General features: G+C 52.7%; 2 protein-coding genes across 6 annotated transcripts in view; one reads left to right on the top strand and one right to left on the bottom strand.

Annotated features, from left to right (window-relative positions):
• The first annotated feature begins 3,774 nt into the window (after nucleotides 1-3,774).
• Nucleotides 3,775-8,888, top strand: FUZ (fuzzy planar cell polarity protein). Of its 3 annotated transcripts, XM_072966605.1 has the most exons (12): nucleotides 3,775-3,796; nucleotides 4,062-4,095; nucleotides 4,305-4,426; nucleotides 4,698-4,782; nucleotides 5,031-5,099; nucleotides 5,316-5,420; nucleotides 6,207-6,404; nucleotides 6,555-6,650; nucleotides 6,999-7,105; nucleotides 7,180-7,244; nucleotides 7,325-7,399; nucleotides 8,399-8,888. In XM_072966605.1, exons 3-12 carry the CDS (start codon nucleotides 4,344-4,346, stop codon nucleotides 8,620-8,622), a joined length of 1,107 nt encoding a protein of 368 aa, XP_072822706.1. In that variant the 5' UTR covers nucleotides 3,775-3,796; nucleotides 4,062-4,095; nucleotides 4,305-4,343; the 3' UTR covers nucleotides 8,623-8,888. The 3 variants fall into 3 exon arrangements, with proteins under 3 accessions (XP_072822706.1, XP_006208505.2, XP_072822705.1); XM_006208443.4 differs by lacking the exon at nucleotides 3,775-3,796 and having other exon boundaries at nucleotides 3,803-4,095; XM_072966604.1 differs by lacking the exons at nucleotides 3,775-3,796; nucleotides 5,031-5,099 and having other exon boundaries at nucleotides 3,806-4,095.
• AP2A1 (adaptor related protein complex 2 subunit alpha 1) overlaps nucleotides 8,664-14,047 on the bottom strand; it is a 31,205-nt gene continuing 25,821 nt past the window's right edge. Inside the window, exons 12-24 of one of the 3 annotated variants that reach the window (XM_072966597.1) lie at nucleotides 13,615-13,712; nucleotides 13,226-13,457; nucleotides 12,969-13,136; nucleotides 12,721-12,884; nucleotides 12,356-12,421; nucleotides 11,952-12,008; nucleotides 11,766-11,848; nucleotides 11,567-11,657; nucleotides 10,224-10,346; nucleotides 10,020-10,136; nucleotides 9,848-9,917; nucleotides 9,486-9,620; nucleotides 8,664-9,104 (exon numbers count right to left, since the gene is read on the bottom strand). In XM_072966597.1, the coding sequence (XP_072822698.1) occupies nucleotides 9,027-9,104; nucleotides 9,486-9,620; nucleotides 9,848-9,917; nucleotides 10,020-10,136; nucleotides 10,224-10,346; nucleotides 11,567-11,657; nucleotides 11,766-11,848; nucleotides 11,952-12,008; nucleotides 12,356-12,421; nucleotides 12,721-12,884; nucleotides 12,969-13,136; nucleotides 13,226-13,457; nucleotides 13,615-13,712 (1,482 nt within the window). In that variant the 3' untranslated portion in view covers nucleotides 8,664-9,026. Of the gene's footprint in view, nucleotides 9,105-9,485; nucleotides 9,621-9,847; nucleotides 9,918-10,019; nucleotides 10,137-10,223; nucleotides 10,388-11,517; nucleotides 11,658-11,765; nucleotides 11,849-11,951; nucleotides 12,009-12,355; nucleotides 12,422-12,720; nucleotides 12,885-12,968; nucleotides 13,137-13,225; nucleotides 13,458-13,614; nucleotides 13,713-14,047 lie in introns of all 3 variants that reach the window. The other 2 variants (XM_072966595.1, XM_072966596.1) reach the window with 2 other exon arrangements.

Here is a 14,047-nt window from a genome sequence, read left to right on the forward strand (position 1 = left end):
AGAATTGTTTTATTTGCATCAGGGTTCAAAGACCAAACACACATTTAGACATCATGTCTCTTAAATTCCTTTTAATCTAAAGCAGCTCCTCCTTTTTTATGCCAGTGTAATTAAATTTTAAATAAAATTAAAAGGAAAACTCAATTGGAGAAAGGAAAAATGATCAACAGTTAAAGAGATTAAAATGGTACCTAAAATTAAAATCTTCCAACACAACGTTGTAAATTGAGTATTCCTCAACTAAAAAAAAAGCCTTCCGTACTAACTATAAGAAAACTTTTCTTCGGATTAGCTGAATGTATGATTGGTTCTATGAACTGATTCTTAATCATTTCCGTTCATGTATTACAAATGGTAAAATAAACAATTAGATTTTTTAACCTGGACTTCAGTTTTCTGACATGCTAGATTAGGTGTTATGACATTATTTTTTGCAACATTGATGGTTTCATTTGAGGTATGGGTAGTCTTTAAGAATCTTCCCTCCCCCTCAAAAAGACAGAGAAACAGAAATTAACAAAAGAAAAAAGAAAAGGGGGGGATGCAGTTTATATAATTGTTGAAAAGAACCACAAAGCAATAGGTAATTGAAATAGAAGATTAAGCCAGCTGAAGAGAGAAACTAATGAACTTGAAAATAAATGAGAAATTAACCAAGATATAATATTAGGAAATGAAAAATAGTGTTTAAAATTTGCAAAGGGAGATGGGGGCTAGAAGGAGAAGGTACAACATCTTTCTAATTGCAGTCCCATAAGAAAAAGGAAGGAGAGGCTCTATTTTAAGAGCTTATGGCTGTATATTTTCTAGAATTGATTTAAAAATAAAAACAAAACAATCTATTAAAAATTCAAAAAGAAACTAAAATATTAAAAATTCAAAAATAAATCATGATTCCTTGGATACTGAAAGCACAATATATAAAATCACAATTAAAAAAAAAAGAATTACTCATCTTGACTCAGGGAAAGAACAGACCTCCAGAAGGAATTACATGTAAAATGACAGCCCACATCTTCCCAGCGAAAATGGAAACTAGAAGATGGTGGAATATATTAAGGGTTTTGAGAAAAATTAACTCATTACTCCAGAATTGTATGATAATAAAGGAGGTGGAAAGATTCCAGATAAAAACAGAATTTAACCCCAAGAGATTTTTTTTAAAGGATTGTGATATTGTGATATGGAATCAGAAATATATATATCTGGTGTTTGTCCTGGTTCCTGGTATAGAGTTCCTAAAACCCTTGTAATATCCTGAGTGATAAAGGTGGTAGGAGCATCTTCTGTTATAATATTTGATCCTGGACTCCAGTTGGTTACTGACACAAAATCTTCTACGACCCTTGGACTCTCTGGATTGAAAAGAGCATCTTTTGATATGCTGATGAAATGACTGGTGTCTGGGGGCTGCTAGATAGCATTGGAATAGGGGCTGGTCACCAGAAGAACAAGGCATGATTAAAGGGTTGGAATTTTCAGCACCACCCTTGACCTCTGGAGAGTGGAGATGGGTTGGAGTTTGAGTTAATTACATATGGCCAATGATTTGATCAATTGTGTCTTCCTAGTGAAATCTGCATAACCTCTAAAAGACATGGGTTCAGAGGCACTCTGGGTTGTGAATGCATCCATGTGCTTGGAACGTAATTCACCCCAAATTCCATCAGGACAGAAGCTCCTGCACTCAGGACTCTTCCAGACGTTGTCCTAGGTACCTCTTCATCTGGCTGTTCATCTGGCTGTTAATTTTCGCCTTTGCAATAAACCAGCAATAGTAAGTAAAGTGTTTCTCTGGGTTCTGTGAGCCAATACAGCAAATTACTGAACCTAATGAGAGGGTCATGGGAGCCCCCGATTTGGAGCCAACTCAGACAGAAGTATGGGTAACCTGGGAATTCCCTGCTTGCAAATGGTGTCTGCAGTGGTGACAGTCTTGCAGAATTGAGACCTTAGCCCGGTGGCAGGGGGCAACACCTGTAGTAACTCCAAGTGCTTAGTGTCAGAATTTAATTGGCTTGTAAGGCGCCCTGTTGGTGTCCACAGAAAACTGGAGAATTGCTTGATGTGGAAAATCCACGAATTTGGTGTCAGAAGTATTGTAAGTAGAGAAAGAATTTTCCAGTAGGAAGCACTTCAGGAAGTAGGAAAATTTTAAATTATCCTGGAAAGATGATCTGAGACACAAGAAGGAAGCAGGAGGGTAAAATGAATCATAAGTACATATGTAATAACAAATAAGCACTGCCTGTATAAAATAAGAAAAAAATATTCAATGGTAAAAAAAGTCAAGCTAAAATGTTAACGCTAGTTGGTTAGTGTAGAGGGAGTTTAACAGAGTTAAACAATTACAGGCTCCTTGTATTATTTGAGAGAGGGTTTAAGATCTTTAATTTTTTGCTAAATTAAGTGTGTAGGCTAAAATTTCAAGGATAACCAATAAAAATAAAAGAGAATTAGTGTTTAACTTGAAACCAGAAAAAAGAGGAAAAAATAGATTCAGATAACAAAAATTAATCAATTCAGAAAAAAATAAGGAGGAAAAAAGTTAAAAAGGCAAAACAAAAAATATAAAATAGAATGGTAGAAACAAATCTAAATATAGCACTAATCATAATAGATATAAGTGGACTAAAGAAGAAAATCATAGAAGTACAGGGAGAATTTTATAATTTACTTCATGTGTTATTTTATGCAACTGTTTATTCCTCTAGTTTAATGTAATTTAACATGCAGGGTAAATGTCTCAATGTTTTTTTATCAGCTATTAGAAATCAGATCTAGAATATAGGCAAAATATGTTTAAAAGACAAAATTTTAAGAATATTACTATATATTTTGTAAATATATTTGGATAAATGAAGGTTTTTAAAAAATATTACTGTATATTTTGTAAATATGTTTGGACAAATGTTCTCACAAAAGAGAAAACATCTAGCTGGTTAAATTGATGAAGATTTATTAAATCAATGAAGATTTACTTTATCACTTGAAACACGCAGAGGTAAGAGCTTAATGTATGTCAGTATAGGATCGGCTAAATCTATTTTGTTACATCCATAATATAGGTTATAATAAGACATTAAAAAAACCTAAGTACATTCATATGGCTTGATGAGAAAAAGAAAGTTTGAAAACATTAGCACAGTAATCATACTTGTGACAACAGTAAATATTCTGTATTAATCTCAACTTTTTGTTTTAGGGGATTTGGGCGGAGTATTTTCCCATTCTGCACGATACACTACCATTTATAAAATCATGACAGTATCATTTTTATGATTCTGGAAAATAAAGGATTTCATCTTTCTTTTTCTCGTAACAAAAACAACCATCTCATTTAGTGGTTACTAGGCAACGCTCTCCGGACCAAACCATCCTCGAGGGTGAGGGGGGAGAGGTGTCTTTCTCGATTTTGCTCTAAGGAAGGCTGCTAGGGTTTTGCCCTGCGGCCATCTTTGAGTGGGGCACTACTGTTTACAGCCTTAGAAGGAAAAAAGAGACCGAAAGTGGTTGCTAGGCAACGCCTTGGTACCGTCGCCATCTTTGAGTGGGACACAGCTGTTTATCAATTTAGAATGTGAAACATAGTAGTCTATGTGATGGTTATTAGGCAATGCCTTGGCGCAGTCACTGCCTTCAAGCTGGGCTCTTCATTCTCGTAGTTAAATAAACAGAGCCAAACTGTTTCAAGGGGCGGCTGGGAAGCTCTGCAAATGCAACTAGCCGCCATCTTTGTTAGGGGTATTGTAACTTCCGGCTGGGGCGGAAGAGAACCTAACAGCGTTTAGGGGAGGTGCTGGAAAAGGGGTTGGGGGTAGTTTGAGTCGGATGAGGAAGGCGGGAATCTAATCCTCTTCCAATCAGCTCCCCATCCCGCCCTTTGGCGGCTTCATACCGCAGCCTGACTTAGTATGACTGCAGGCATGCTCCAAGGCGGACACTGACTGTCTCCACGAGGGGACTGGGAGGCGGGGGTTCCAAATGGGGGAGGAGGGAACCGAAGGCACCGTGCACCTGCTGTGCCTCGCAGCATCCAGCGGGGTCCCCCTGTTTTGCAGGAGCAGCCGCGGCGGCGCCCCCGCCCGCCAACAGGTGGGGCCCTGGGCGCCTGGATCTCAGAAATAGAAGGGCTTTAGACGTTGGGATTCTGGGTCTTCAAGGGAGTAGGTTTAGAGGGTCGAGGGTACAACTGACCAGTGATCCTGGTTCCCCGAAGAGGTGGGAGTTGGTGGCCTGAGTAATTGGTTCTCAAGGAGGAGGGGAATGGCGGCTCCTGTCTAATACCCCCAATCTTTCCCCAGCTCCCGTTCTCTGTCATCGGCTCCCTCAATGGAGTCCACATGTTTGGGCAGAATCTCGAGGTGCAGCTGAGCTCTGCGAGGACGGAGGATACAATCGTGGTGTGGAAAAGCTTCCATGACAGGTCTCCAAGTGGTAGTTTGGGGGCAGGGCCAAGGCCAGGGTGATAGCCCCTGTTGAGGATTGACTCCAACACCAGCTGTTTACTTGGCTGTGGGATCTTTCACAAGTCAGTTGCCCTCCCTGACCCCTGAGATTCTCTGTATGAAAAGCAGGTTGTGCTGGGCCATGATGTAGCAAGCTGGCATCCAGGATTAAGGGCAGACTCTGCTATCCTCCCTGCCTTGTTTCATTGGCCTGGACTCATTTTTCCTTCTCACCTTCCTTTCTCATAGCATCACCCTTATTGTTCTGTCATCTGAGGAGGGGACCTCGGAGCTGAGGCTGGAGAGACTACTCCAGATGGTGTTTGGGGCTATGGTGAGATTCCCCAGCTCTCTTTCCCAAACCCAGGAATCTGAGCTCTCAGCATCCCTCTTCCCTCAGTCTGGACCCCCAAACACCCTTCTCAAGAACGCAGGAATCCTGGCCCTCAGTCCCTCCTACCTCAGACTAAGGAGTCCAGATCCCCAGTTTCCTCCTCCCTCAGACACAAGAGTCCGAGTACCAGCCCCTCCTCTCTCATAACCAGTTGCCCAGGGCCCCTCTCTCCTATATGGTTCTTCTAGGTTCTTCTTGTGGGACTTGAAGAACTGACCAATATCCGCAACGTAGAGAGACTGAAGAAGGAGCTGAGGGTGAGGCTGCAGGGCGTGAGGATGAGAAGTTAGGATAACTTGGTCTCTTATATTCAGGAACTACAGTTCCCAGAAGCCCCAGGGCAGCCTGGTCCAGGGGGCTCATGGGGCAGCTTGGTTGTCTGACACCCCCTAGCTGGGGCCAGTTTTCTCAGGGGGAGGCAGCAGGTCCAGGTGTCACCTGGGTCATAAGCTCCTCCATTTTCCCTCTTCTAGGCCAGTTACCGCCTCATTGACAGCTTCCTGGGGGACTCAGAGCTTATTGGGGACCTGACCCAGTGTGTGGACTGTGTGGTTCCTCCAGAGGGGTCCCTGCTGCAGGTATTGGGAATGCTTTGTAAACTCTTGAAACCATCCCTGTGACCCTGGCTCAGTCCTCATCCTCTTTCCCCTGGACCATTGCCTTAAACATTTCCCATCGTTTTGGCTTCCAGTCCCATCCCCTGTTGGCCCCAGAAAGATCTTTCTGCACCCAGAGCTGACCGTGCCCCTCCCCTGGTCACAGCTCTCCCATGAATGCCATCATCCCCAGGACAAGGTCCCAGCCCCTCAGCCTGGTGTTTGAGGACTCGAGGAACCTGCTGGCCCTAACCTCTACTGACCTCACAGCCCCCCTTTCCCATCTGCCTCATGAGTCTCACAAATACCAACAACTTCCCAGCTTCCCTGCCCTGGTACCTGCTATTCCTTCTGCCTGGTGAATCTCTACCTACCCTTCCTTAAATACTGCTCTGGGTTCAACTGGCATGGCTGCCTCCCAGCGGTGTGACTCTCGCAGGTGACTTGACCTCTCTAAGCTTCAGTAGGTTGTAGGTTGCGCCTACCTGGCACATAATAGAACTCGATAAACCGTAGCTGCTGCTGTTATAATTAGCTTTAGTAGCACGTGTCAGGCACCTTACCTGTTTGATTTCACAATGTGACCTGGGGATTGTACCCGCATGTGAAGGTGAAGGAACTCAGGCCCAGGGAGGGTGAGACGCATTAGCATGGCCACCAAGCAAGCTTTGAATGGTATGCCGGTCTCTTCCCACTCCTTACCCACCTGAAGTCACTCGCCCTTGCTCATGTCTCCTGACGCGCAGTCGGCCTGCTTCCCTTACCCAGGAAGCCCTCTCTGGGTTCGCCGAAGCCGCGGGCACCGCCTTCGTCAGCCTGGTCGTGTCGGGCCGGGTGGTGACAGCAACTGAGAGCTGGTGGCGGCTGGGGATGCCGGAGGCAGTGCTGATCCCCTGGCTGGTGAGGTCTCTGCCGCCGCAGGCCGCTCGCGACTACCCGGTGTACCTGCCTCACGGGAGCCCCACGGTGAGTGAGTGGGTGGGGCCGGCAGTGGGAAGGTGCGGCTCGGGAGGAGCGCGCAGGAAGAGGTGGGACCCAGAGGCTGTCTCTCAGGGAGGCGGGGCTTGCGATGGAAGAGGCGGCTCTCCGGCCAATCAACATCGCGCCCTGCTTCAGGTTCCTCACCGGCTTCTGACTCTGACACTCCTGCCGGACTTAGAGCTATGTCTTCTCTGTGGGCCGCGCCCTCCCCTCAGCCAGCTGGATGCACAGGTGAATCCGGCACATGTCCTGCTTTTCCCCTATTACACCCTCTACCGGCGAGCCCCGGCCCTTGTCTCAGCACCCTGCCCTGCGAGCGCTCTTGACTCTGGACCCGCCCTTGGTCCCGCCCCCGTCCCTCTCGTAGGCCCCGCCCCCTTGGACTGCTCTTCAATCCTCGTCGCCCCAGCTCGGCCCCTCTTCTTACCGCATCCCTCCAGGCCTAGCCCCTTCCACGGTCCCCTGTGTCCTCCGCCCTTGTGGTCCCCTCCCCTCCTCCCTGGCCCAGCCTCCTTCCCCAGGTATCCCTCTGACCTCGCCCGCCGGCCCCGCCTCTCTTGCTGACCACGTCCCCTGCAGCTTTTGGACCGCTGGTGGCAGCCACTGCTGGACCTGCTGCGGACCTGCCTGCCGCTGGGACCCCGAGCGCTGCCCGCGGGCTTCCCCCTGCACACGGATATCCTCGGGTAGGGCTCTGGGGGGAGAGTGGGTTGGGGGTCCTCATGCCCTCTTCCCTGGCCGTGACACCCCTTTCCCACAGACTGCTGCTCCTCCACCTGGAACTGAAACGTTGCCTCTTCACCGTGGAGCCTTCGAGGGATAAAGGTGACAGAGAGGAGGGCGTGGCCGGGAGGGGCGTGGGATGGGGAGGGGTTCTCTGTGACCCTGTTATCTTCCTCCTTCAGAACCCTCTCCTGAGCATCGTCGGCGTCTCCTTCGCTCCTTTTATACCCTGGTCACTGCCACGCACTTCCCACCAGGTCAGCGGCGGGCACAGTGCCCCCTTTGCATAGGCTGGGACACAGAATCCCAGCTCACACAAGGTGTGAGTAAAAAGTGGGCTTGGGGAAACTGGTAGAAGACTCCAAACCAGAATCATGAAATGGGCATGGCTGTCCGTGAGGATGGCATGGAAACTGACAGGAAAGGCAGGTAAGGGAGTTCCAAGCCTGTAGGTTTCAGAATCTCCTGGGTAATCCTAATAGTTAATGGAGACCTCATCTCTTACCAAGTGCTTTTCTGTTTGTTTACTCACTTCATCGTCATAGGCAAGGGTTACCTCCTGTTACATTATCATGCCTATATTACAAACAAGGAAACAGGCTCAGCAAATACATAGCAGAGCCACAATTCAAACACAGGCCGCCTGGCAACCACATCCACACCCTCCAGCTCTACTGCTGAAAATACTGGCTTTGCCCATAGTTGGGTGGAGGAGGGGTGGTAGATTCCATAGACCCCAGGTCTGAAGAAAAAGTTGTCATATAGAACCTGTGAGGCCCAAAGCGACAAGGGAAGGGATCTAGATTGATGCTACAATCTCAGCAAAGATCATGATGAATGTAACAAAATGGTAAAAAAGGTCCACCAGGGAGGGGCAGACAACTGTCCCTTCCTAGCTGGGTAACTCCACCTCCCCCCACCTGCTTCCCACAAATAAGTGGGGCAGGGTCCTCAAAAGGAGCTCTTCCCTGGAGCCCAGTGCCTGGCACCAGGTAAGCATCTCCTATCTGTTTGTGATCTGTATTGCCTGGGGCTACACACAGTATCCCCAGGAAAGAGAGAACGGAGGCAAGGTGGGAAGCAGGGGAGAGTCTGTGACCTTCTCAGGTCCTGACAGCTGCCTGGAGCTGTGAGCCTCTCCCCTGTCAGGAGTCAAACTTAGGCCCAGGATGGGGTGCAGGGGTGGTTCCTGCAGGTTGGCATCCTAGTTATCCAGGCCCCACTGGTTACCTCGGTCCCTCCTGTCATCCTTTCAGAGCCTGGGCAGCCAGAGAAGGTGGAGGCGGCGGCCCACCGGGCCCAGGTGCCAAGAGCCTGCTACCTGGTGTCAGGGGCTGAGGAGCAGGGCACAGGATGGCGGCTGGTGGCCCTGCAGTTGGGGCCACGGCGGCTGCTGCTGCTGCTGTCTGCTCAGAGTCCCACATATGGGCTGAGGGGCCTGGCCACCCACACTCTGCATGCCCTCACCCCGCTCCTCTGACCGCTGGTTGTGAGTGCCAGACACAGACATGGACGTGGGGCTGTTAGCGTCTCTCTGTTTATTCGCTCACAATAATACACGGCCCCTGGATGGGGAGGGGGCAGGAGGGGCTACAACAGGGTGGGGTGGGAGGGGAGGAGGTGCCCACTTCCCTGGCCCCTCTCCCCTCTGTGCTTCGGGGGGAAAGGGAGGGAGGGGGCTCACCCTCACCCCCCAAGAATGTAAACAGCAGCAGATGAACAAAAATAAAAATACAAAAGGCCGGAGGAAGGTCCTAGGCATCCCTCCACCCTGGGGTCTTCCCTGTCACCAGCGGAGGTCCCCTCACTGCCCCATCCACCAAAGCTGCCTCAGTCCTGGGGCTGCCCAGTGCCGGCCACATCCCCGGGGGCAGAGTCCAGGGCTCAGAACTGCTGGGCCAGCAGCTCACATAGGTGACGGGAGACGGGCTCCTTGCTGGTGCGCAGGGTCAGCCGGTACATCTAGGGGAGACGGGGACTCAGGGAGGAGGCAGAGGCATGGGGCAGGCCATGTGGAAGAGGATGGGGATCCCGGGGGGAAGGGGATACAGGGCAGATAATGATGAGAGAATAAGGATCAAGTGGTCAGAAAGGTGACATAAGGAACAAGGGCGACAGAGGAGGTAAAGAATGAAAAGTAAAAGAGAGGCCAAAGTAAAAAGGGTATGAGAAATGAAAATCAGGGAGGAAAAGGGAGAGGAAGACCAGAAGATACAGACAGGAGGGAGACAGGAGAGGAAGAAAACAGGGACAGAGCAGAAGGACGTGGTTAAAAACTGAGGCAGGAGGGGCCAGGTGCAGAGAACGCACACAAAGCAGGGGGCCTCCCAAACCACCACTCACCTGAGCCTGGGCGTTGGGCTCCAGCCGGAGCAGACAGCCCACCTGCAGGGCTTTAGTCTGGATGATTCCAGCCCCAACGAAGTTCTCAGGGTTGGGGTCCACATTGTCCAGAAGAGCAGAGCCAAACCCCAGGAGCTGGGGAGGAAGTGGGAAGTGCTGTCAGAGGGTGCCCCATCTCTGTTAGCTCCCAGATGGTGGCATACTGGTTCCCCCGAACCCTTGAGAGTAGGAACTGGCCCCATTTTACAGATAAGAAAACAGGCTCAGAGAATCTGAGCAGCCACCGCTCCCCAAATCCCAGAGTTAGGGAGAGGCAGGGCTGGGATGTTAGCCCCCGCGGTGCCTCTCCTGTCTTGTCTCACCTTGGCCTTAGTGACCTCTGCATCCATGGGGTGGTTGGCTTTGAAGATTTTCTGCGCCTCCTGTTGGGGGCTGGGAGCCGGGAAAGATTCAAGTCAGGGACCTGGAAGCCCCAGTTCCACCCACCCTGAGGGCGGCTTTGGCTCTACCCCCCCAACCCCCACCGCGGCTCACAGGCTCAGCTGCTTCCAACGCTGGAAGAAGTCCTGGGCTGCCATCTCCGTTGGTTGGAAGAACTTGTTGATGGTCACAGGGAGCTTCAGGGTGAGAGACTGGGGGGCGCCCCCGTACCTGGCGGGAGAGGAGGGAGGGCTGGCTCAGACCACGCCCCTGCCCCGGAAGCCCCGCCCACCAGGCCGCGCCCCTCACCTTTCTCACCTGAAGCGCACTGACAGGAGCGGGGGCGTCAGGAAGTCCCGCAGACACTCGATGTTGAGCACCTGCTGCACCTGCGCCCCACCGTCCACCTGCGAGGCCACCCGCTTGGTCTGCACAGCCAGCTGTGCCCGCTCATGGTCAAGGAAGCCAGATACAGGAGCGGCCTGGGGGTTGGGGCCTTCATCATCATCACTTGATGGTTCAGGACTTTCCTGAAGCCCCAGCCTGCAGGCCTCCGAGGGGCCCGGCCCTGCTCTCCCAGGCACAACCTACAAGGCCCAGGTCTTAAGTCCTTCCTAAGCCAAATCGCTGATTCACCCCCTGGGTGCCTTCTCTGGCCGCCCATGATGGCCTCGACCACCTCCATTATGACACACGTCACCATACACACCATACACGTCACCCTCCGTGGCTCTGAAGGCTGACCTGCGTTTGAATCCTGGTTCTTACTACCTTGGTGACTGCAGGCAAGTCACTTGATTTCTCTTAGTCTCATCTGCAAAATGGACATCGTGTCCTCAGCATTCAGTGAAATAATCCAGAACAAGTACTGGTCAGTGTGTTGACACAAAAATGGTGGCGGTGCTGTCAGCCATCACCATGTACCTTTGTGTCAACCATCCATTGGCAAGAAAGGATGGGGACTTCCATATGCATCTCTCCCCTGCCCCTGCCCAACACAGAGCTGAGGCCTCTGGAAATGTTGATGAATGAAGCAAAGAACTGAAAAGGTCCTCAAAGTTTTGGGGACTAGCCACTAATTTCCCAGTTGCAGAAACTGAGGCCCAGATTAGGGGGACGGGGGACTGACACTGCTCAAGCACTTCCTTTATGCCAGCCACACCTCCAAGGTCTCCCAAACACACTGATCTTTAAAACAACTCTGTGAGAAGGAAGAGGAGGACCGATGCTTCACAGAAGGGATAGCAAGGTTCAGAGAGGCCAAGTGACTAGCCCAGGTCACAAAGCAGAAGGCCCTGGTCAGCATCAAGAGCCCCAGGCCTGGCACTTGAGGGCAGGAGGCACTGCTGCAGTCATGGGTGTGGAGTCCGCGGTTGGGACATGAAAGAGGCCTGACACATGAGCTGAGGCCCAGAGCAGCTGGGATTCCAGAAGTAACACCTACATCCTTATCACATCACTGTCATCTCCTGTCCCGGGGAAGAGGCTCACCCCATCTTACGGATGACACTAAATCTCAGAGAAGTACCACGTGCTCAGGCTCTGAAGTAAGAAAGCCGAATGGGGGTCTGGACCTGGGTTCATCTGTTTCCCAGCTGCCGGGAAAGCAGACCTGGAGGGGCCGGGCTGGAGCCAAGGGGCTGGACCACGTTGAGAGGATATGAGTCTGGAGGTCTCCAGGGTGGACAACCGTGGGCGAGAAGTTCTGGAACTGCACCGAAGTCTTGTTGCCATAGAAGAGATACATGCGGCCTGCAGAGGGTTGGGAAGAGGCAGGGCTCCATCTGAGTTCCTTCCATCCCCTTCTCAAGCCAAGGTCTCTCCAAAACCCACCCCCACCAATTCACCCACTGGACGCACCCAAGTTCTGCCGGAACTCTGACTTGACACCAATTTGCAACAGCTGGTTCTCAAATAGGACCCCGTTGTTCCGGCACACGAACCTGGGTGGGGGTGATGAGGGCTCAGGACAGGTACTCCTCCTGGGCCCTGCTCTGTGCTCTCCATTTGTCCCCAGTGCCCTCCCCAACCTCACCCACCACTCACTTATTGAGCAGTTCATCGGCTTCTGGGATGGGCGGGCCAATGTCCTCAGGACCTGGGCTGAGGGCAGGAAAGAAGGGAGATGGGAGGGTGATTGGGGCCTAGAGATAAAGGCCCAGAGCTAATAGTGGGAGATAGCAAGCCCTGAAATGACAGAACCCCAGAATCCTTATACCCACATTCCCCAAAGAATCCCAGGGTCAGCCTGGCAATTGCCTCTGATGGGAACAGGTCCCTGGCAGGTGCTGTCACCCCTGCACCCCCTGTAACAGAGGGCACTGACTTTTACTCCCCTCTAAGTCCTTGCCTCTGCAGTTCATCAGGAACCCCTTGACAACAGCTCCCAGTCCCCTAGCCCTCCCTGGGGACACGAGTCTGCCCCCCAACCCCCTGAGGCCACCCCTTACTCAGCAGCTGGAGCTGGGTCAGCCAGCAAAGCCATGGGGCTCTCAGGGGCAGGCGGCTCCAGCTCGCTGGGCCATCCAATCCCAGAGCAGACAAGAGAAGACAGGCGTGGCAGGCAGCCAATCCCAGAGAGGCAGCAAGAGGGCAGAAGAAGGAGAGAGAGGGAGGAGGGAAGGAGAGAAGGAAGAGCAGGCTGAGACGTGGTGATGGGAAAGGACAACAGGGGGGCCAGGGTGAGCCAAGAGTCCAGAGTGGTCCAGAGGAAGGGAGGAGGCTGAGGGAGGCGGCAGCCAGGGTGGACAGAGGCTCAGGGACAGGGAGAGGGCAGATGGAAAGGGGACAGCCCTGGGCCCAAGGTGGGCGGTACCTGAGGAAGGCCTCCTCGGGGGTGGGCCCCAGGCTGGGCTGGGCGGCCGGGCCATCAGAGAAGACGTCCACCAGGAGGTTGCCTGCACCCAAAGGAGCCGGGGGTGCCGCTGGCGGAGGGGCTGCCCGCAGCCCCAGGAGGTCGGCAGAGGGAGAGGGCGTCGACTGCAGGGAATGCAGGGGCAGGTAAGGAGAGAGGACGGCCTGGCCACAGGGCCTGCCCCTGCGGACCGGCCTCTCGGGACTCACCACGGTGCTGGGGGTGGGCTCCACGCCCCCGTTGATGTCATGGCTGCTGGGGTCCCTCCGGCCATCATCCAGAGCACTGCCAGCCCCGGGCCCCTTCTTGCGTTTCAGCTTGGCCAGGATGGATGACTCGCGCTCCGGGAAGGGTGGCATCTCCTCCAGCACCGTGGCCTACGGGGGGTCGGGAGCAGGAGCAGGTCAGGGACAGGCATCAGCTCTGGACTTGGGGAGGAGGGGCGCATGGGGACCAGGACTCTGACCAGGACATCCGTGCTGGCCACCGAGCTGAGGGTGAGGTACTCGACGGCGCGCTGCTGCAGCTCCACGTCAGCATTGCGCAGCTGGGAGCCGGCCCGCAGCACGCCCTGGATGGTGGCCTTGGTCTCCGGGAAGAGGTTGATGAACTTGATGTAGGTGGACAGCAGCAGGGCCCGTGTGGCCACACTGCACAGGTGGAACTTGGAGTGCAGCAGAGAAAACTGCACTGGGGGGCTGTCCGGGGGGCACAGCGTCAGCGGGCAGCCGGCTCCACCGCCCTCTCCTGGAAATCCCCATGAGAGGTCCCGCCTCCCTCGGTGGGACCCTTCCCCAGACCCCAGGTGGCCCCAGGACCCAGACCCCTCAGGAGTGTGTGTGTTCACCCCGTCACCTGGAGCGGGGGTCGCCAGCAATCAGATTCCCAAACTCCCCAAGGATGTAGCCGCCAACCTTCACCATGTTCTCATGGCAGGCGGGGGCCTGGAGCGCCTGGGAGGCAGGAACGGGGCGGTTGAGGACAGAGGTGAGTGGTGCAATCTGGGCTCAGGAATGCTCCATGTGCGCCAGGCGCCGTGCTAAGCCCCTGACTCCTATTAACTGTGGAACCCTCGTGACTCCATGATGTGGGTGGGTTTGGAGATGGGGAAAATGAGGCACAGAGTGGTTGAGGGACTGGCCTGAGTGCACAAAGGGAGTAAAATGGGGCAGAATGGGTCCCCCTTTTGGGGCAGAGGGAGTGGGAAACGGTGGGACCTGAGGCCTGGCGGTTACAGACTGGGTGCCCACGCCCATGCTCTACTGACCCTCACATCAGCCCAGGAAGG

This window comes from Vicugna pacos, chromosome 9, assembly GCF_048564905.1.
Source record: "Vicugna pacos chromosome 9, VicPac4, whole genome shotgun sequence".
Taxonomy (NCBI): Eukaryota; Metazoa; Chordata; class Mammalia; order Artiodactyla; family Camelidae; genus Vicugna; species Vicugna pacos.